At 47.1% G+C, this 23499-nt stretch overlaps 1 protein-coding gene across 1 annotated transcript in view; it reads left to right on the forward strand.

The window, feature by feature from the left end:
* The window catches only part of LOC308674096 (polycystin-1-like), a gene marked incomplete at its 5' end in the record, with an annotated part of 192725 nt that overhangs the window by 123956 nt on the left and 45270 nt on the right, over window positions 1-23499 (forward strand). Inside the window, 8 exons of the mRNA XM_081338298.1 lie at window positions 6702-6845; window positions 8272-8482; window positions 10259-10385; window positions 18838-18954; window positions 21042-21091; window positions 21703-21905; window positions 22796-22901; window positions 23159-23277. Of these exons, the coding sequence (XP_081194424.1) occupies window positions 6702-6845; window positions 8272-8482; window positions 10259-10385; window positions 18838-18954; window positions 21042-21091; window positions 21703-21905; window positions 22796-22901; window positions 23159-23277 (1077 nt within the window). The remainder of the gene's footprint in view (window positions 1-6701; window positions 6846-8271; window positions 8483-10258; window positions 10386-18837; window positions 18955-21041; window positions 21092-21702; window positions 21906-22795; window positions 22902-23158; window positions 23278-23499) is intronic.

A 23499-nucleotide genomic window follows, 5' to 3' on the forward strand; every position in this document is an offset into this window, starting at 1 on the left:
CAACTAGCTTGAAGCGCGGGCATCCTCCCCAGTTCTCCAGCCCAACAAAACTCTATCAGCTCTGGGCCCAATGTCCTTGGGCTCCCATGGCTCAGTTATTATTGTTATGACTAGCTGGACTCTCATCCCTATCCCCCCTCCCAGCATCAACTAATTCTAAAGCATGGAGAAAATGGCTGCATTTTCATCTGTTGTCAAAGCAAGAACATCCAATGTTAGCAGTGTTGACATCCGGCCCTCCTTACAAAAAGGACAAATCCTGTAATGCAAACAAAATCACAGGCTAGGGGTTGCCTCTTGGTTTGTTAGGGTGTTCCTTATAGAACTTATCGCTAGATTTCACCCAGGTGGCTTCTGACAATGGATATCCCTTCTATTGCACTAAGTACTGCAATTTCCCTTTAAAAAATCTAGAATCAAGAATATGCTTCACTTCATAGTGAGCTTGTCCTGCCACCACGAGGGGTCAGAGGTGCCTTCTTAGGGGAAGGTCTTAAGGTGGAATCCCGAAAAGATTTCAGCAGGCTACAATGGAACACAGGGTGGACTTTCCCTAAGAGTCTGGGAAGTTTTAATTCTACCGTGACCGGGTTAATGATCCTTACAATGGGAAAGGGTCCTAAGTACTTCGGTCCTGACTTCTTACTAGGTAACTTAAGCCATAAATATTTTGTGGACAAATAAACCTTTTCCCCAACTTGGAATGTCCTTTGAGGAACCCTTTTTTATCTGTCTGCTTTTCATATGTCTCAGAAGCCTTTTTCAAAGCAGTTTTCATGGCTTTCCAGACTTCTTCCCACTCCCTCAGCCACTGATCAAGAGTTTGGGAAGCGGAGGGTCCCTGAGGATATTCAGGTATTGGGCTGAACTCTTTTCCTGTGGCCACTTTGAAAGGTGTGAAACCGGTGCTACTGTGAACAGAGTTATTGTAAGCCACCTCTGCAAAAGAGAGGTCAGTCCAGTTTGTCTGTTGATAATCCACATAGCATCGGAGATACTGCTCCACCATTGAGTTCTCAGATTCAGCCGCCCCATTGGTAGACGGGTGAAAAGCCAACGATAGTCCTTGAGATGACTCAATTAGCTTAAGAAAACGTCTCCAAAACCTGGCTGTAAACTGCACCCCCTGGTCTGAGATTACTCGTTTTGGTGCACCTTGCAAACTGTAGATGTGTTTCAGAAACATCTTGGTTAGTCGCTGGGCGGATGGGAGTCCTTTGCAGGCAATGAAGCGAACCTGTTTTGAAAACAGATTTATCACAGTCCAGATGACTGTATTTCCCCTACTTTCAGGTAGGTCTACTATAAAATCCATGGCAATTTCTTCCCATGGTTGGGAAAGGTCCGCCATCGGTTGTAATAGCCCAGGGGGTTTCTCTGGAATTCTTTTCATGGTGGCACATACAGCACAACTCTGGACATAGTTCTCTATGTCCCGTTTCAAACCCGGCCACCAAAATTGCTGGCGGATGAGGTGTAGTGTTTTTAAATATCCAAAGTGTCCAGCTTGTTTTACATCATGGCCGTGCTGGAGCGCATTGAGGCGGAAGGTTTGGGGCAAGTACAACTTTCACCCTTTGTAAGCCAAACCATCCCTGCATGTTAGGGAGGTTTGATTGTCTTTGAACCATTGGTCAGTGAGGAGCTCTTGTTTTATTTTCTTTGCCCCAGGGTCATCGGGGTTTGGGGCTCTTGAAGGTGGGACTCTGCGCGGCGTGAGTTGAGAAGCAGTTTGTGGAGTGGAAATAATTGCTTCATTAACCTCTTCATGCTGGCTCTTGTATTGGGGCAGTCTGGATAAAGCATCAGCTAAAAGGTTTTTTCCTTCTGGTATGTACTTTAGGGTGAAGTTAAAACGGTTGAAGTATTGCGCCCCTTGTACTTGTTTCTGGGACAATTTGCAGGGAGTTTTCAGTGCTTCTAGGTTTTTGTGATCAGTCCATACCTTGAAAGGCACCTTACTCCCCTCTAGATAGTGTCGCCACTTTAATAGAGCCCAATGAATCGCAAAGGCTTCCTTCTCCCACACAGCCCACCTCCTCTCTCACTCAGTGAATTTTTTCGAGGTGTAGGCCCAGGGTTGTAGGATCCCATTCTGGTTCTTTTGCAATAGCACAGCTCCAATGGCCACGTCGCTGGCATTGGCTTGAATCACAAAGGGCTTCCCTGGACAAGGATGCTTTCAGACTGGTTCGACCACAAATAGCCTTTTTAAATTCTCAAAAGCAGTTTGACAGTTCATAGTCCATGCTAGTGGCTGGCCTGGTCACGGCTTTCTTCCCTCTTTGCCTATTTTCAGTAAGTCCTTAAGGGGTAAAGCAATTTCAGCAAAGGAGGGGATGAACTGGCGGTAAAAGTTGGTGAATCCCAGAAAGCTCTGGAGCTGTTTGCAAGTCTTTGGGGGCTGCCATTCAATTACGGCTGTCACTTTGGTCGGGTCCATTTCAATGCCCTTGCTGGAAATTCTGCAGCCAAGATAATCTAGTCGGGTCTGGTGAAACTCACACTTGGATAGCTTAACATAAAGTTTGGCATTCAACAGTTTCTTTAGTACTTCTCTCGCTAGTTTTATGTGGTCAGCCATATGCCATATATCAGCATATCATCAAGATACACCAAAACCCCTTTGTATAAATGATCATATAGTACCTGATTGATCAGCTTCATGAAGACAGCTGGAGCTCCCTGCAGTCCAAACAGCATGACTTTAAATTGGTAGCTCCCCATGGGACAGTTAAAAGCACTCTTCCATTCATCTCCGTCCTTTATCCTCACTTGGTAATATGCCTAGTGAAGAAACTCCCCTTTGCCAGGTGGGTTAGTAAGTCCTTCAGGAGGGGGAGTGGGTGTTTCTTTTCCACGCTCACAGCGTTTAATCTTTTATAGTCCACACAGAGACGAAGTGATCTGTCTTTTGTTTCTTTAAATAATACCGGAGCTCCCACCTGAGATTTAGCCCATTCAATAAATCCTCTTGCTAGGTTCTTGTCCACATACTGCTGCATTTCCTCCATTTCGAGGGGGACATGTTGTACATCCTCGGTCGTGGGAATTTGGCTCCCGGTAACAGTTCGATAGAGAAATCATCAGGCTGGTGGGGAGGCAGGGTGTCGCATTCTTTTTCACTAAACACCTCTGCTAAATCCTGGTACTCACTGGGGACGAGTGGCTCGCCTGGTTGAAGCAGAGCAGCTATTTTCGCTAGCTTGTTAGAAGGGCTAAGTCCTCTGGTAACATCAGCCGAGTTAAGGGGGGGCTTGGGTCCTATAGGTAATCTCACAGTTCTCATTCCCTTCTCCCACCAGATAAATGGCTTCCATTTGTGTAACCAGGCTAGTCCTAGGATCATGGCCTCAGTCATTTTCGGAGCCACCATGAAGCAAATGAACTCTCAGTGCTCACCTCTTTCTAAGCGTATGGGTTCAGTCAATTGCGTGACTAAAGTTCCTCCCATTAGGGAGCCATCGGCTTGCTCAAACCTCGCGGGTTTGGAGAGCAGCCTTGCTCATATGCCCATTTTCAGGGCAAGTGGCAAGCTAATAATGCACCGGGAGCATCCTGAGTCCACTAGTACTTTCAGATCTACCTGTGCCCCAGCTTGGCAGGCAGAGAAAAAGGTGGAACGGGTCGACTCACCATCGGGTCGTTCTCTCCTTCATTGTCGCTGTCGTAGGAGGGCAGAGCGGCGGCAGGTCCGGTTTGGACCTCAGCACTCTCCTGCATGGGCGATGTGACTTGGGCAACAGGTTCCTGCGTGATCCAGTTGGATTTCTCTTTTGCTGCCTGCTGGGCTGGTTTCTTCCTCGCTGGTGGTCCTGGTCTATTCTGCTGCTGAGGGTAAGGGACTCGCTGCTCGATGTCCCTGTTGTCCACATCTGAAGCATTTGATCGATGGGCCTGCAGGTGGCTTGGGGTTTTCAATGGCTGCGGCAGTTGGAGGCTTTCGGGGTGGTGGTTGCTGTTTGGGTTGATCTGGCCTTGGCCCGGCTTCTTGTGGTGGTGGCTTCTTATAGCAGACAAGCTGGAGGTCCAGTCTTACTGCTGGCTGGTACCATCCTTGCAATTGATAGACGCAAGCCTGGGAGAGGTGGTCATCCAGTCCCTCCTTGAAATGATGAACTAGGGATTGCTAGGGCCACCTCTCTGTTCGGCCGGCTATCTTGCAAAATTCGCACATATTCCAGTGCAGGCCTGCCAGCTTGTCTTATCTTATGGACTTGCTCCTCCGCTTTGAGGGCAATGCATAGGTCCTCGAACCTTACTCTCAGTCCTAGGAGGAAGAGGTGGAGGTCCCCCAACTCAGATGCTTGCTCATTGTATAAATTGTTCAGCCACACAGATGCTTCCCCTTCCAAGTTGGATGCAACCATGTTGACCATAGCGGCTGGGTTCAAGTAGAAATAGATGCAGTGGTTCATGTGGGAACGCACCTGGTTGAGGAAGAAAATCAGCTTCTCCGGGCCTCCATCAAAAGTTGCTCTAAAGGGGCGGCGCCATCAGTGGTTGCTGGGCTCCCCAATGAGCCTGCATTCCCAGTGGTTGCTGGCCTCCCCACTGTTGCTCCCAGGGGCTGTTGCACGTTCAGGGGCTGTTGCCACCCCACCCCCTGGCTGTTGCTGCACCACCGGCAGCTGTTGTCCTGGCAGCTGTATTATCCTCGGTTCTGCAAGGTCCCCAGCTGCTGCTGCACATTCAGGAGCTGCACCCCAATGCTGTTGCTGCACTGCCAGCGGCTCTTGGCCTCCCTGCTGTGGCTGCTGTGGCATCCCCCATTGCTGTAGAGGCCTTAGGATGGGTGGCCGGTAGGCACGTCGATCCGGGTTTCGGCTGTCCCGGTGACGGCTCAGGCTCTTGTCCCGCTGGCAGCGATCTGGGCTTCTGGAGGGGTGACGACAATCCGGGCTGCTATGTCTGGAGCAGCGACTCGGGCTTTTCCTCTCCATGGGGCTGGAGGCTAGTGTAGGTAGCTTCGTGGATGGGGAAGCCGCTTGTCCTGCGCAGGTGGGCCTGGGGCTTCCCCTCGGCATGAGCTGGTGGCTGCCCCGCCGATCATCATGATCGATCGTGTATGGAGAATGGGAGGGTTGTTCCCCACTTCTCAGCTCTAGCTCCTCAAATCTCTCCACCAACTTCACTGATTGACTATGGACTGCAGACAGGTACTTCCACTCACCAGAGTCCTCAGCGGTAGTTGATTTCGTGGCTCTCCATCGGTCCGGGGAACGCGACTTGCGAGAAACCCCTCTTTGCAGCTCGACCTTGTCCGCCTTCGAAGTACTTGATTGTGGCAAGGCCATCTCGAGGTGTCTGGAGTCTCCACTGGGTAAAGTCCAATCTGACAACCAGATCAGCTGTCCTCGTGGCTTGTGTCTTGCCCCCACCTGGGAGACCTGAAAAGATTCCTTCTCTGCTGGTGCGCTGACCTGTGCTCCCCCCTCTGAGGCAGCAGCCACTGCCGGGGTGCAGGTCTCAGGCGCCCCTTCCTTTTCCATGTTGAGATCTTCCCCGAATCTTTGTCGGTCTATCCCTCGACTCTAAGGACAGTGACTGGACCTTGGTGGATAGGTAAAAATTTTGGGGATAGTTTTGCGCTCCCACAGAGAGGGTCTCCTCAGGGTGCCGTCGGTCAGGGAGTGCCTGCTGACGGCCCCCAGGGGGAGAGCATTCTCTGTGGGCGCGCCTGCCCTCTGGAATCAGCTGCCTGTGGAGCTCCGGATGGCTCCCGGCCTTTGCTCTTTTCGCCGTGACCTGAAAACCTGGTTATTTGAGCTTGCCGGCCTGGACTGAGGGATTGGGTCTTAAATTTTATAATTTAATTTATTTGTTTGGGGCTAAATTTAATTTAATCTATTTTAACTTTTGTATGCTGTATTTTAATTGCCCTGTACACCGCCCTGAGTCCTTCGGGAGAAGGGCGGTATATAAATCAATCAATCAACCAATCAATCAATCAATCAATCAAATAATTAATTAATTAATTAATTATGTCATGGTTCCGACAGATGAAACCCTTGAAAAGAACTTCGAGGCATTGTTTACCTTAAAGAATCTTTTATTCGGGAAACAAAGTATCGGCACCACATAGTTGAACCCCAAAACTAAATTCCTCTCCCCTGGATACAAAGTAACAAAGTACAATTCCCACCTCCAATAAACAGTCATAAATCACATTCCCCAGTTAGCTTGAACCACGGGCTTCCTCCCCAGCTCTCCAGCCTGCCAAAACACTATCAGCTCTGGGCCCAATGTCCTTGGGCTCCCACGGCTGAGTTATTATTGTTACGACTAGCTGGACTCTCATCCCCATCCTCCCTCCCAGCATCAACTAATTCTAAAGCATGGAGAAAATGGCTGCATTTCCATCTGTTGTCAAAGCAAGAACATCCGATGTTAGCAGTGTTGACACCATCCTCTCTCCTCGTCCTCCCTCCCCAGCACCGCTGGTCTGCAAAGCCAGAAAGGTTGGGGACCACTGCTTTAGAGAACAAGTGAATAGTTCTGGCTTAGCCCAGCTTGACCTGTTAACGCTGCCTGAACGATAAAGGGAGAATTCCCAGCTTGCAAAGCTGCTCGGCGGGGGGGGAGGGGGGGAGGAGAGGAGGCAGATGTTCTTAGTGGCCATTTCCCAAGCGTGGTGATAGAAAGAGGACTCAGAAAACGGCCCAGCTAAACCGTCTCTCCTTCTGCCTTCTGCTTTTCAGGACTCAACCCAGCTTGGTTTCTGCAGCATGTCATTGTCAGGGACTTGCAAATCTACAAGAGCTACCACTTCCTAGTGAACGACTGGCTGTCTGTGGACAGTGTGGAGAACGACGGCCTGGTGGAGAAGGAGGTCTTCGCTGCCAGTGAGTTGGAGGGGAGCCCAGGACCCCCCTTGGATCCTCTGCTGCATCACTGCTTGCCCCAGTTGGGTGGCTGCCAGGATAGAGGAAAGGTCCCCACCCCACATTGCCTGTCCTCCTGGTTTTCAGTCTTCATTTAATCTTTCTTAAGTTGTAATTGTTTGGGGTTACTTTTTTCTCTTTTTATTCTGCTGTAAGCTGCCCAAAGTCGCTGCAACAGTGAGATGGGCAGCATATGTATATGAGATAGATAGATAGATAGATAGATAGATAGATAGATAGATAGATAGATAGATAGATAGATAGATGATAGATAGGTAGGTAGGTAGATAGATAGACAGACAGACAGACAGACAATGGATGGATAGATAGATATGGATGATAGATAGATAGAGACAGACAGACAGACAGACAGACAAGGTAGGTAGGTAGGTAGATAGATAGATAGATAGATAGATAGATAGATAGATAGATAGATAGATAGATAGATAGATAGATAGATAGATAGATAGATAGATAGGTAGACAGAAAGACAGACAGACAGACAGACAGACAGACAGACAGTGGATGGATAGATAGATATGGATGATAGATAGAGATAGACAGACAGACAGACAAGGAAGATAGGTAGGTAGGTAGATAGATAGATAGATAGATAGATAGATAGATAGATAGATAGATAGATAGATAGATAGATGATAGGTAGGTAGGTAGGTAGGTAGATAGACAGAGACACAGACAATGGATGGATAGATAGATATGGATGATAGATAGAGATAGACAGACAGACAAGGAAGATAGGTAGGTAGGTAGGTAGATAGATAGATGATAGATAGATAGATAGATAGATAGATAGATAGATAGATAGATAGATAGATAGATAGATAGATAGATAGACAGGCAGGCAGGCAGACAGACAGACAGGATAGATAGATAGATAGATAGATAGATAGATAGATAGATAGATAGATAGATAGATAGATAGATAGATAGATAGATGGATGGGTGATAGATAGATAGATAGATGATAGGTAGATCAGAGAGAGAAAGAGAGCCAGCCAGGCAGACAGAATGAAAACTGGCTCAGTGGAGGAGGAAGGAGGAGCCAGAGGGATCCAGCCTGAGGGAGCTAATAGCCATGCTTGGCTTGAGTCTTCACAGCAAGGGCAAAATGGCTGCCCCAGATCAGATGCCACTTTTCAGGGAAGGGAAACACGAAAGGCCTGAACGTGGGAGAGCAACACTCTTTAGCAAGAGGTCCTTGAAGCCCGAAAGGAGCACCACTGATCTTCTCAAAGATTCCCCTTCCACTCTCACTTGCTGGCTCAGGAATTCTGGGAGTTGAAGTCCGCATGTCATAGGGCCGCCGTTCCCCACCTCTGCTCGATACATTTCCCTGCAGATTTCACCCGTTTCTCTCTCTCTGCAGGTGAGGCAGACCTGAGGAACTTCTTGCGGATCTTCCTTGGCGAGCTGCAGCGGGGATTCTTTGAGAGGCACGTCTGGCTCTCCCTGTGGGACCGGCCACCTCGCAGCCGCTTCACCCGGGTCCAGAGGGCATCATGCTGCTGCCTCCTCATCTTCCTCTTCCTCTGTGCCAATGCTGTATGGTACGGGGTTGTGGCAGATGCCAACTTCAGGTGAGCCACCAGCATCAGACGTGCTCGAAGTGCTGGGGCCTTCTCTGCCCCCCTCCACTGAAAGAAGAATCTACCAGGGTCTCTGCACAAGGCTGGAGGAAAGAGGAAAGAATAAAAGGTCCAGAAATGCCAGCCCCAAATTGTTCTTCCTCTTCAAAATTCAATTTAGCCCCCCCCCCCAGTTCCTAAAGGGGTGACTTTCCCATGCTCCCCTCATGGCCTCTGTTTAAACTGCTCAGGAGACTGTGGCCTTCACTGACAGCAGAAGAACATCGGTGAACCTCCCTCTGGGTCTTTTTGTGCCCCAGAGACAGGAGGGCCTTCCCTAAGTTAGCAGCAATTACTCGCCTGCAGGGACCCCCCTTCAGTCCAAAGGAGAGAGATTCTGGAGCCGTTTGAGTAGTGCTGCCCTGCGTGGAAGGAGGATAAAAGACAGGCCCAAAGGTGCTTTTTCAAAAGGCAACTGGACTGGCCTTGTTTTTCCTTGAAGACGTTTGGCTTCTCCTCCAAGAAGCTTCTTCAGTTCTTCAGTCAGAACTGAAGAAGCTTCTTGAATAAGAAGCGAAACGTCTTCAAGGAAATAGAAGGAAAGTCCAGCCTGGATATCTGAGAATCTCCATAGACCTCAACAAAAGACAGCAGGTGTCAGCCAAGGGGCTCCAAACGGGAAACAGCTTCCTGGCCCAGAACAAGGCTTTGCGCCATCTTTGAGTCCCATGCAGAGGGCCGGGCGCTCAAGACAGAGCAAGATTTGCACCAATTTATTTTTAATTGATAAATCTTAAGTTAAATTAAATCTTAATTTAAACTCTGCCATGTTTAATAATTCCACCTCTTTGTTATATTAAACATTACCGTTTGTGGCAAATTTTGGCTGCTCAACAAGATCCTGAATGAACCTGGAGGTCTCTGCAAGCCTTGGCGTCCTTTTCTTTTTTCTGGGCATAATAGAAAGAGAGAAGAAGGGCAGAGGAAGGCAGCTGGGCATCTCCTTTCCTCCTACTCCGTTCACAGAATTGACCCTTTGGGCCTCCCCTCTCTGCAAAAGGGCTTTTCTGCTGTCTTGATTCTCCACATGCTTCAATCTAGACTGGTGCAACCTCAGGGCGGGATACTCAGTGTAAAACTCCCTGGGATTTTCGTTTTGTTTCATCCTATGTGAAAAAAATCTCTCTTCTTAAAATTTATTGTTTTAATATAAAAAAGGAAAGAAACTGCAGGGAGGAAGAAATACAAAAACAGAACTGTAATATATAATTTCCTAGTACAGGGGTAGGCAACCTGGGCTCTTTTATGACTCATGGACTTCAACTCCCAGAATTCCTGAGTCAGCATAGCTCAAAGCTGCCTGGAACAGCATTGATTGATTGATCTTTCCATTTCGTCCATACAGAATCAAGTCTTTTCAAAAACCTAATCTGTTTCAGTGATCCAAGTTTGTAAATCCGCAATTACACTATCTTTCTAGCCTTAAATAATAATATTGCTATACTGTATAAGTTATTACTTTTCATACAGTTAATAAAGCCAAAATACTGAGCCCAGCTCCCCTCATCTGAGCCACCCGTTTTATTCTCCCCACGGAGTGCAGTTGAAAGGTTCCTGAAAGAGGAGCTGGTGCTGAGGTCCCCCGAGAAGCAGAAAAAGCTCCTTTCTCCCTAACCACCTAGAACACCATACAGCATTGATATGAAAGCACCTTCTACGTTTTCTGGAATCTTAATCACAGACAGACAAACAGCTTCCAACTGACATTTTTTTTTGGTCTGTTTTTAGTCAAGTGCCCATCTCCACCCTGATCCCGGTTAATGGCGAGACAGTCTTGGTTGGCTTGGTCTCCAGTTTGGTGGTTTATCCTCTTTACCTGGTTCTCCTGTTCCTATTCCGGATGGCACGGAGCAAGGTAACAATGCAAGACAGTCCTGGAATGTGGAGTTCAGAATAGCCCTGTTACCTGGGAAGTCCAAAAGAATTCGGTTTAAGAGTTCCACAGTGTCCCCACTCTTAACGATGTCCCAAAAGTGCCATCTCAAAAGTCAGCTGGATTTTTTCCTTGAGGATGTTTCTCTTCTTATCCAAGAAGCTTCTTCAGTTCTGACTGAATGGTAGAAAAATAGAAGGATTTAGAAAGGAATATATAACTGAAGAAGATTCTTGGATGAGAAGTGAAATGTCTTCAAGGAAAAACAAAGAAAGTCCAGTTGACTTTTGAATAAGCATCTTTGGGACAACCTTGGATGACTGAGAATCTCCATAGACAACTCTTAAAGATACTTGGTTTCAGAACTTACTCAGAGTTCAGTCTCCTTGGAATAAAGTTGTTGGAATTTGCTGTCTTGTAATACTTGTACTATCTGTTATTGATTATACTGACACTACAGGAATCTCCAAGGACTCAACAGTTAAATTTTTATAGCAATCTTCCAGATTTTTAAGTAGTGATGTTCCAGTTGAAAAAATATTTTTCCATTATTTTGTAATAAGAAACTTGGCAGCTAAAAATAGCAATGGTTTTAATTTTCTACGTTGCATCAATTTTGATGCCTTGAAAAATAAGGGCAGTAAACCAACAGCAGCAGCCACAGCATTCATTGTGAAAGATCTCAAGGTGATTTTTCCAACTTTCTTCAAATATTTTTTTATTAAAAAGTTTTACAATACATTTTATCTTTAACAAAACAACAAAAACCCTTCCCAACCCCCTCCCCTCCCACCCTCTTCCCCCTCCCCAACCCTCCCCAACCCCTCCCTCCCTTTCCCCTCCCCCCCCACTTCCCCGAGCAAAATACAGGGTATAAAAATACAAACAATCATAATCTAAGTTACGCAAACAATCCTAAACTATTTAAACTATCGCACTTTAACTCATATAGATAAACTCCAAACATATATATATCATATCAATAATTATTCAAAATAATACTTTTCAATCTAATACCCAATAAAAACAATCACAGATAAAACAATTTATATCAATTTTCTAAAACTATTCTTCTTTCCAACTGGGCTTTAAATTCATATTAAAACTACAACCTTTCCTTCTCCTAATATATTATACAACTTAAAATACCATAGATTACTTTCCAAACTTAATTTTTTTTTATATAATCACATTATTCTTATATTTTCTATTACCTATTCCAGTATTACCCATAAAAATATTACAAGTTAGCTTCAATCACAGATAAAACAATTTATATCAATTTTGTAAAACTATTCTTCTATCCAACTAGGCTTTAAATTCATACTAAAACCAAGTTTATATAGCCTTTCCTTCTCCTAATATATTATACAACTTAAAATACCATACATTACCTTCCAAACTTAAAATTTTTTATATAATCACATCATTCTTATATTTTCTATTACCTGTTCCATTATTATCCATAAAAATATTACAAGTTAACTTCACCTATAATTTTTACCCCAAAATTGCACCTAAGCATATCACAAAGTATATACCTAACACACAATATCCACCTTCTTATCACACCGTAACTATACGTACCATCCAAATAACAAATCATAACCTACAGAATATCAGTAAGCACTACTACAAATCTTCCCCATTAAATTTTCATAATCATCTTAAAACTAAAGCAACATAAAATATTACATAATTATTTTATAAGGGTGAAAAATATATCCCCAAATATTTAGTCCTTCTAGCAATTTCAATTCCCATAATCCTTATTACATTATTATCTCCTGCAGTTATGCAAGTAAATCTTCAGGCTTGATTCATTCATCCAGAAGCAGCACGCCTCTTCCAATTTCTGGCCTTCTCCAGTGGTACTGAAATTTGACCCACTCCTGTAGCTTTCACATCTGTCTGCATTAACCCTTCAGCATCTTGTAGATTCTCTCTGGAACGTTGAGACTCTCTCTCACCTTTTTTCTTTGTAGATTCCAAAAATGGTATGGGGGCTGCTTTTAAAACATTACTGTAGAAATCACGTGCCTGAATCACCGTGGTAAAACAATGCCTCGTACCTTCATATGTCACCACCATACCCACTGGTATCTGCCATCTAAACTTGATATCACGTCGTCTCAATTCTTGTGTCAAAAAAGCAAATTCCTTCCTTTTTCTTAAAATTCTTGCAGGGATCTCTTTTAAAATCAAAACTTTTTGCTCAGCAATTACAAAATCAATATTGTAGGAGGCCTGGATAACTTCATTTCTAATCATTCTCTTTGTAAAATAAACTACCACATCTCTGGGTAATTTCCTTTGTCTTGCAATCCACGAATTAACACGAAAGATTTTATCTATATCTTCCATTATTTCATCTGCTGGTTGCCCCAGCACCCCTTCCAAAGCCTCAGAAACCATTTTCTTCAAATTTTCCTTAGGATTTTCTTTTAGGCCTCTAATCCTTAAAGCAAACTCCATCTGATAATACTGTGTCGAAATCAAATCATAATCAATTTTCTCTACCACATTTTCAGTTTCTGTCATTTTGGCTTCCAGTCTAATATCATTTTGAGCAAGATCTTCCACTCTTTCGTCCAAGTTCTCAATACATTTAGCCATGCCTTGCATTGCAGATATAATGTCTGCTCTCATTTCTGTTAATTTCTCTGTAATCTTCTCCTCCAACTTTTTATCCATTATCTCAACAAATTGTTGCATTTGCTTTTCCATAGTCTCTTGCAGCAGATTCTGCAAATCTTTTACTGTAAAAGCTGATGCAGATACAGGTGCAGGGGACAATAAAGTTTTCAACGAAGACTGCTGCACCAAAGCAGGAACTTTAGAAGATATAGCCGCCATTTTCACCCACTATTGTTAACTACGCACTTTCACTTACAAGCTCAGCAAAGTCCATTGAGTTAAAGATCACCAAAATCTCCTGCATCGCTCTGCCTGCATCCTCGTTCTCAAAAGCTCTTCCTTGCTAGCAGGGATGGTTGCGAACGCCCTGTTCTGCTCCAAAAAACCCGGAGCAGAGGCGCCTCGCAGTCCGGAGCATGCCCAGGCTTCGGGGGGGCTCAATCCTTCAGCCGCCAAAACTCTAAGTTCTGGCGGCCCCGGAGAGCTCTACCCCTACCTGGGCGCTCACCCCCTCCTCTTCTCCCGAGGTGGGGGCTTCCAAGCCGCCGAAACAGCTGATCAGCGCTGTTTTTGGCGGCTCTACGGAGCCGCGAGGCTGACAGCTGAAGAATGGCTGCCTCCGGCGACGCCTTGCCATCCGGAAGTCTTTCTTCAAATATTTTTAACCTAAAGAAATGCTTTTAACCTAAAGAAATTTAGGTTACAAGCAGGAGAGCCTGTATCATCTCAGACAAGTGACTGTCCAGTCTCTTCTTAAAAATCTCCAGTGTTGGAGCGCTCATGATTTCTGGTGGCAAGCTGTTCCACTGGTTAATTGTCGTCACTGTTAGGAAGTTTCTCCTTAATTCCAGGTTGCTTCCCTCTTTGATCAGTTTCCAACCATTGTTTCTTGTCCTGCCCTCAGATGCTTTGGAGAAGAGGTTGACCCCTTCCTTTTTGTGGCAGCCCCTCAAATACTGGAAGACTGCTAACATGTCCCCCTTAGTCCTTCTTTTCTCTAGACTAAAGGTAAAGGTTCCCCCGCACATGCATGCTAGTCGTTTCCAGCTCTAGGGGCCGGTGCTCATCTCCGTTTCAAAGCCGAAGAGCCAGCGCTTGTCCAAGGACGTCTCCGTGGTCATGTGGCCGGCATGACTAGACGCCAAAGGTGCACGGAACGCTGTTACCTTCCCACCGTAGCAGTCCCTATTTTTCTACTTGCATTTTTTCGTGCTTTCGAACTGCTAGGTTGGCAGAAGCTGGGACGAGTAACAGGCGCTCTCACTGCTATGCGGCACTCGGGATTCGACCCGCCAAACTGCCGATCTTCTGATCGACAAGCTCAGCGTCTTAACCCACTGAGCCACCGCGTCCCTTTCTCTAGACTAGTCATACCCAAATCCTGCAGTCATTCTTCATATGTTTTAGTCTCCAGTCCTTTAATTATCTTAGTTTCTCTTCTTTGCATTTTTTCCCAAAGTTCAACACCTTTTTTGTAACGTGGTGACCCAAACTGGATGCATATTCCAGGTATGGTCTTGCTAAGGCTTTATAAAGCGGTACTAATACTTCACGTAATTTTGATTCTATGCCTCTGTTTATATAATCAAGGATTGTATTAGGTTTTTTGGCTGCTGCCGCACACTGCTGCCTCATGGTCAAGTGATCGTCCACTAGGACTCCAAGGTCCCTCTCACAGTTGCTGTTTTAGAGCCTGTTTTGTACTTGTACCTTTGGTTTTTCCTGCCCAGGTGTAAAACCTTGCTTTTCTCCACATTACATTTAATGTTGTTGTTCAAGTCTGTCAAGTTCTTTTTGGATCCTGAGCTTGTCTTTTGGGGTGGGTACCTGCAGGGACATTAGAGAAGTCAAGATGTCAAAAGTCAGCAGAGGGAGGGCTGGATATGAGCTTGCTAAGAGACACTTCTCATTTGTGAGATATATTATATTATATTATTATATTAATTTAATTTCTATACCGCCCTTCTCCCGAAGGACTCAGGGCGGTGAACAGGGCAATACATAAAAACAAGATACAAAAATTAAAAATTATTAAAAAGTAATTAAACAGTGCCCATAATAAATTAATACAGATTAACAGTTAAAATCCATTTATAAAATCCAACCCCATCCCATCAGGCCAGGCCAGCTTGTTCAAAGAGATGGGTTTTAAGATCGCGCCGGAAGGAGCGGAGATCGGGCGCCATCCGGAGCTCGACCGGAAGATGGTTCCAAAGATCCGGTGCACCCACAGAGAACGCCCTCCCCCTGGGGGCCACCAGTCGGCATTCTTTGACCGGTGGCACCCTGAGGAGGCCCTCTCTGTGGGAGCGTACTGGGCGGAGGGAAGTTGACGCCGGCCGCAGGTGCTCCCCAAGGTATTCCGGACCCATGCCATGTAGGGCTTTGTAGGTCATTACTAACACCTTGAATCTCACCCGGAAGACAACTGGTAGCCAATGCAGCTCGCGGAGCAGAGGTGTGACATGGGAGTGTCGGGAAACTCCCAACACAACTCTCGCGGCTGCATTCTGTACCAGTTGGAGCCTCCGAGTGGTCTTTAAGGGTAGCCCCATGTAGAGAGCGTTGCAGTAGTCAAGACGAGAGGTCACGAGCACGTGAGTGACCATACGTAGGGCATCCCGGTCTAGATAGGGCCGCAACTGGCGCACCAGGCGAACCTGGGCGAAGGCCCCCCTAGTCACAGCTACTATATGGTCTTCTAGGGAAAGCTGTGAATCTAGTAGGACTCCCAAGTTGCGAGCCCTATCTACGGGGGGTAATAACTCACCCCCCATAAAGAGGGGTGGAATATCCTGAATGTCCCGAGATGCCGGTACGCACAGCCACTCTGTCTTGTCAGGGTTGAGTCGAAGCCTGTTCCTCCCCATCCAGACCCAAACCGCCTCCAGGCAACGGGACATCACGTCGAGGGCATCACTGGGGTGGTTTGGGGTCGAAATGAAAAGCTGGGTATCATCAGCATACTGATGATACCCAACTCCAAAACCACGAATGATCTCACCCAGAGGCTTCATATAAATGTTGAACAGGAGAGGCGAGAGGACCGACCCCTGAGGGACTCCACAAACGAGAGGCCTCGCGGTCGACCTCTGCCCCCCTGCCAACACCGACTGCGAGCGTCCCAGGAGATAGGAGGAGAACCACTGAAGGACCGTGCCTCCCACTCCCAATCCCCTGAGGCGCCGCAGCAGGATACCATGGTCGATGGTATCGAAAGCCGCTGAGAGGTCTAATAGGACTAGGACAGAGGAATATCCCCTGTCCCGAGCCCTCCAGAGATCATTCATCAGCGCGACCAATGCTGTTTCCTTGCTGTACTCGGGCCTGAAGCCCGATTGGTACGGGTCTAGATAATCCGCTTCATCCAGAACTAGAGGGAGCTGATGCGCCACCACACTCTCAACAACCTTCGCAAGAAAGCGAAGGTTGGAGATGTGGGTCTGGAGTCTACAGTCTGACTTGCAGGCTGCACTAATATAAATCTTTATAAACAAAAAAACAACAACAACATAGGTATATAAGTTATAAGTCTACTGGATCCATATACACTCTACTCCAAATTCTGTTTAATGACTTCGGAAAGGACCATTTTTTCTGGGGAGTTTTATTTATTTATTTATTTTAATTCCATTTATATCCTGCCCTTCTCTGAAGACTCAGGGCGGCTTACAAGCTTAGCAGTAGCCTTCATTCTATGTATATGCCTGCTTATTAGGGCTTTCGCCCCCCCCCAAGCGGCATTTTTACAAAGTCAGCTTAATTGTCCCCAACAATCTGGGTCCTTATTTTACCTACCTCGGAAGGATGGAAGGCTGAGTCAACCTTGAGCCTGGTGGGATGCGAACCTGAACTAATTGCAGGCAGCTGGTGTTACTTAAGGAGGCATCAGCCCACTGCTCCACCAAGGCTCCTAATTCCAGATAATTCCTTATTCCAGATAGTCTGGAGACTGGGATGCTAACTAGCTTTGAATCCAAAGATTGAATTACCAGGGACTTGTAATATTATGTAACATTTCAAATAACTATTACAGGTCATAATTTATTCACTGTATGATAAATAGAAATATGCTGAGATAACTATATCTCTGCTTGTTTTATAGAGAATTGGTGGTAGTGCTGCAAAGTGTTAAAAACAGAAAAATTAAGGACATAGTAGTTAAATGAACATCACTCAGTGGATCACTAGGTATCACTTTCTAAAATTCCTAGGCTTCTGGGATTTAAGTGTGAAACTGATATAATTTCTTAGTGTTTTAATGCTAAGCCAAATATGTGTGAATTTAATCTTAAACGAATAGGCCTACTGGCCTTCTGCAAGGCCTCAGAGGTTTAGCTCTGTGCTCAGGCCTGGGGCCCAGATGTGTGGTGCAGCCTGTTATCTGACTGCATGATGTTTTTTGTAATTTTTTTTGTCAGCTATGTGTTTTAGGTTTCTATGTGGTTTTTCTATGTTTTATATTGTTACCTGCCAGGGTAATCTAACAAACAAGATTGTTAACAACAATCTCAAATAGATGAATGCGAAGGAAGAGAGAAAAAGCCAACTGAATGATCAGGGCCGTCTTCCGAATCCACAAATGTGCCCTAAAGATTGAGAAGTGGGAGGGCGTCTCCCCCTCCCCCTATTTCCGTCAATCCTGGAAGCGGTTTCAGCCACCCTTCCCTTCGTTGGGGGTAGCTTCCAGGACTGGCCTTAACTCATCACAAGCTACTGCTTGAGCAGGGGGCTGGACTAGAAGACCTCCAAGGTCCCTTCCCGCTCTATTCCATTCCATTCTACCTGAGCAATGTGCTTGTTGGGTCTCTCCGATGGGGCGTTCTGCTTTGGGAAGAGCAGCTGAATTCCTGCTTGATGCCAACAGCCATCTTATTCACATCTCCGACTTGTTTGGTGGCAGCTTTGTGTATCATAGAAACATCAGTAATTAGGTTCCGGCTGGCTTTCCCCCACTATTTCTTTTGAAACGAGTCTGAAGTGTCTTCAGTGCAAGTGAAAACAAGCTGGCTGAGAGACATCTGTGGAGATTCTCAGCCTTCCGGGTCACGGTTGTCCCAAAGGTGCTTTTTCAAAAAGCAACCGGACTTTCTCTGCTTTTACTTGAAGACGTTTCACTTCTCATGCAAGAAGCTTCTTCATTTCTAACTCTAACTAGCGAAACCTCTTCAAGGAAAAACAAAGTCCCGTTGCCTTTTGAAAAAGCACCTTTGGGACAAGCTGACTGAGAGGCAGATATAAATTTGCTTTCTGTCCCCCCAGCCCCCTCCCTCAAGCTGTTCTGTACCAGCCTGCTACCGGCCCTGCAGAAAAAGCAGGGACAACCCCTTTACAAACGGCAAGAGGCTGGAATAAAGCCTGCCAAATTTATTAACATAAAACAGACACCAACCATGAAACAGGAGCTATGAAACAGGACTATTCAAGCGGTTGCCTTCAGCAAACCAGCCCTCCCACGCATTCCCCTTTTATATAGTTCAGGGCGTGGCTTCTCTCTGCCTCCTTCCGAGGTGCCCCATTGCCTTCCTCTGTTTACTCCTGATTGACTGCCTCCTGCGTCGGGCGTCCTTGAACAGGGCCAGCTGTGGGTCATCTTCATCCACGCTGTCAGGCTCACACAGCTGGGTCTCCGTCGTGACCAGGTGGGAGGGGCCTGGCTGAGGGCTCTGCGGAGCCTCAAGGCCATCATCAGCAAGCTCTTCAACACCCCCCTCCTCCTCCTCTGAGTCGTCTGACCCAACTGCTGAACCCACAGGCTGACCCTGAATCACAACACAAGCAGCCATCTCTCCTGCAGGTGAACGTCAGCCAGTCTCTGGCCCACTCAGACCAGCAGTCCCTGGAGATTGACAACTACCTGGACTCATCGCTTCTGGAGAGCTCCTTCATCACTTTCCCCGGCCTTCGGACAGAGGTGAGGAGCGCCAGGGCTTCCCTCTTTCCCTCCACGCCCGCGGGCAGCCTCTGCCCGTTCCTGGCCTCTTTTCTTCTGCCGCCTGCAGTGTTTCCTAGTGCCTGGCCAGGTCGCCATCTTCTCAGTGACCCTTTCAGAGATGCTTTTCCTGGAGGAGAGCAAAGAAGGAGCCAGGCATGATTTGGTTATTTAAGTAATTTTTATTAACGCTCCCCCCCCATCTGTAGTAAGGGACTCTGGGTGATGAACCATCGTAAAACAATTAAAAACCATTACGATGCAATGCGAAATTAATAAATATAGCAGTTGAGGAAAAAAACATATAGCTATGAAACAGGGCCCTTCACATCCTCAGGGCCCGCGGGACGGGCGCAGAGGCACGTCTTCAAGGCTTTATGGAAGCCCAACAGGGTTGGGGTCCTCCTGAACTCTGAGGGGAGAATGTTCCAGAGGGCAGGGGCTGTGGCAGAGAAGACATGTCCCCTGTCCCCGTTCTTTGGCTGGAGGGACCCGTAATATGCCCAACCTGTACAACCAAACTGGACCGCAGAAAACACCGGGAGAAGACGGTCTCTTGAGTCACCTGGTCCCAAGCCATGAAGGGAACACACGGACACACACAGGCAACCAATGGAGTTCACGTAATAGTGATGCTACTTGTGTCAAATATCCAACACCATTTACTACTTGTGCAGCTGCATTTTTGTATCGGTTGAGGCTTCCAAATGCTTTCAAGATAAGAGAACCTTTATTGTCACTCTCTTCTGTGAACACACTAGCACACATTAACAAAATGAAATTCTGATGCCTGTGTTTGAAAGAAAATATAGATATATACCCATGGACACAGTGGTGGGATTCAGCCAGTTCACACCAGTTTGGCAGAACCGGTAGCTAATTTTTCGTTGCCCAGGCCCAGAACGGACTTCCGGAATCGGCATCCACACAGAGAACTGGTGGTTCACCTATTTGAATTCCACCACTGCATGCACATACGTGCACACACACACATATGCTATACACAAACACAAACAGACATATATTGATCACAGTCCATTTTGAAAGCAGCAGAAAAAAGAGTTGTGAGTTAATATGGTACAAAGCTATTACTGAATCTAGTTGTAACAAAGAAAACCGGCCATGGAGAGGATGTGTAGCGTCCCAGGCGATGCTCCAGACCCTGGTCAAGCAGCGCTTAAGTGAACATCTAATCATCAAAAAAGGAGGAACCTGCCCCACTTTACATCGGGGAGAACTGTGTAGAGAGAGTTTCCTCCTTTAAATTTCTGGGAGTCTACCTCTGTGAAGATCTGACCTGGAAAGTTAGCACAACCCAGGTGGCTAGAAAGGCCCAACAGAGGCTTCACTTTCTTAGGGTCTTGCGGAAGAACAGGGTAGAACAACAGCTAATGACCCTCTTTTACCGGTCTACCATAGAGAGCGTCCTCTCGTACGGTATTGTGGTTTGGTATGCTGGTCTGACAGCCACGGACAGGAAAGTATTACAGAGGGTAGTGAGCACAGCACAAGACATTGTGGGCTGTTCCCTGACACCACTGGATGACCTCGCCAGGGCTCGTTGCCTTGGAAGAGTGAGGAAGGTTCTCAGGGATGACTCACACCCTGGACGGTATATATCTCTTTACTCTCCTACCATCCGGTAGGAGATACAGGAATATAGCCAGCCGTACCAACAGGCTGAAAAATAGCTTTTCTCCGTGGGCTGTTAGGCTTTTAAATGGGACATAATCTTATGCAGAATTGACTTGGGAGGCCGGTGTGTGGTGTAGTTGGTTCACATGGTGTGGTGGGATGGAGGGTTTGTTGTCACTGTGTGTTGGGGGGAGAGAGCACGGGGGGGAGGCTCAGCTAATCTCAATGTACACATGTTGTACTTTGACAATAAAGGTTTATTATTTTATTACTATCTCGTCCTCACCACCTTCCTGTCCGAAGCGGTAACACCTCCAAACCAGACAGTCAACCTACGCGACAGGATGCGTTCAATCGTCCCTCTGTAGAAAAGGCATCTGAAGGGCAGCCGATGGGCTGAACACTTGCCCCTTTCGCTCTCTCTTCCTTTATAGGCTTTTTCAGAGGAAACCAAAACCGATCTGATGCTGGACGATTCGAAAAGGTACCGTATAGGTCGACAGCTTCTCTTTAGAAACACCTCAGCTTCTTAAGAACAGCCAAGCTTGGCTCGGTGCTGCCACCTGCTGTTTGCAAGTAGAGTTTAGTTATTTGGGAACAAGGATGGGAAAAGTAGTCCAGAATTATGGTGATAAGTCATTGCGGTTGTTAAGCAGGTCACCACATGCCCGTGCCCAATTTTACAACTTTTTTTTGTAGTGGTCTTTAAGTGAATGTGGCAGTCGTTAAGCAAATCACTTTTACACAATGGGCGGTTTTTGCCAGAAATCAGAAGTAAATGCTAGACACTGGCAAAAATATTGAAAACTGTGGCCGTGTAACTGCAGGACACTGCAAACAGCCACAGAGTTATGCTGATTGCCAAATGCCCAATGGAGGAGGGGGTGCGGCCATCAGAACTTCAAAATTGGGTGGTAAGTGCTTTTTTTTGGGGGGGGGGTCCATCAGAACCTCAAGGTCATTGACCATTTGTAACTTGAGGACTACCTGTACAAATCTTGAGACCGGGTTTGGAAGAAGGGGAAGCAGCCAGAGAGCTGTAAATGGAGAATTTGGGCTCAGCTTCCCTCTGTTCAATTCCCTCCTTCAATTCAGCCTGATCCGGTGGCAGTCCAATGAGGGCCTCCTCAACTGGCCAGACCTGCTCAGCGACCCCTCCATCATGGGCAACACCATCCAGAAGCTGAAGCGAGGGCGGACCAGCCGTCATCTCGGCCTCGAGGCTCCTTTGGCCCCTGAGGGGGACGGCCTGACGCCGGCCTTTCCCCAGCCCCAAGCCAGATACTTCTCTGCTTCCGGTAAGGAGGGGGTGTAGAAGCCCTGGGAGTTTGTGGAGGGCTTGCAAGGGACTTTGAGGTCCGGTATAGAATTGCCCCTTGGATCTGGGCTGCCCAGATGGGGACCCTGTGTGAAGAATCGGAGGGGTTTCCTTGAGGCCGTGAGAGGAAGAACAAGAGGGGCTGTGACAGGTTCTCAGGGTACCTGCAAGGTGGTCTGAAACTCTGTTAGATTTTTATAAGCCTCCTTTGTGTGGTGCACAATACAAATGGGCAGGCCCTTGATTGCACCATCATGCCTTGGTTTGACCACCCTGGAGTCCCCTCGGATGTAGGATATCTCTGCATTAGAAAGTGCTTTGCAATGTAGAGCCAGGAAAAACTCTGGGCTCCAAACGTTATCCACACTCAGCGCAAAATCAAGGTTTTAAAACACTGGTTTGTTGAACCTCGCTAAGCCAAATCAAGCCATTTTGAGTGCAGTGGGCCTTCCTGTTTCGCCTCGACCTGCCCAGGGCCCCCAGAGTCCTCAGGAGGGGGATTCCCCCCCCTATTGGGAGGCCAGGCCCAAACGTCTCAGCCGTTCTCCCCCCAGCCTCTCAGGCTGGAAGGAGGGAGGATTCTTTGACTGGGATGACAGTGGCTCGTGCAGAGGAGACCTGGCCAAGGGTCTTGATTTTTTCTCCCTCCCCTCACCCATTTCCCATGGGGCTTTCCACGCAGGGCCCAGAGAGGATGGCCTGTGGGTGGGAGGATGTCTCCCTTCCCAGCAATCGTGCAGTGCGTTCTGTTGGCGTGGTGGAACACTTGGTCTTGTGAACCTATTGGGAAGACAGGCCCCACACACCCTCCGCAACACCCATCAGAGGTACCATCCGCCCTGAGAACTTGGTTTGTTCTTCCCATAACAGATGAAGATCTGATACGGCAGATTCTTGCAGATGGAGCTGGTGGCGTCCCTCATCTTCAGGAAGTGGGAAACTGCCCCAAGGTTGAAACAGACCTCCTCTCTGGGCTGTAAGTCTCTGGGGAGGGAAAGGGGTATATGGGGGGGGACTCTCACGAGTACCCCCTCCCATTCCTCTGGGTTGAGTTTGTGTGTGTGTGATGCAACATATGCAAAGGGGGTGGTGCGTTGTATAGGGTTTGCCCTGGGCCTCCCAGCTGGTGAACCAGGAGGCATCTGCGCTGAGAGGCGAGTGGCTGGACCTGAAAAGCCTTAGTTTCTTCCTGCCGATATTTGAAGGCGTTCCTACATTAAATTATTCCGGTAGGTCAAACATGCCAGGAGACAAGACGGAAGCGATCGTGTTGCAGAGGCTGAACGAGAAAGGCCACAGCGTGGCGGTCCCTGGACGGGAACTGAATCATTCCGCCAAATCGACCCGAACAGGTAACCTCGTTCTGGCCACGTGGGCCACCTGGGAAAATGCAAAGTCCTCAGGCCTCCCACGTCCCTTCTGAATAAAGCCTGCAGAGACCTGGAGCTTATAACTTCCAGGAGTCTCACAGTTGCCTTCCTGGTGGGATTTTAGCGCCAGGACGCCTGGAGGTCGATGGGAGAATTGTCCTCCAGGCGCCATGATGGGTTGAGCTTTTTCCCGAATAGCGTCTG

Source organism: Vipera berus (genome assembly GCF_964194415.1).
Source record: "Vipera berus genome assembly, chromosome: 13".
In the NCBI taxonomy this organism is placed as follows: Eukaryota; Metazoa; Chordata; class Lepidosauria; order Squamata; family Viperidae; genus Vipera; species Vipera berus.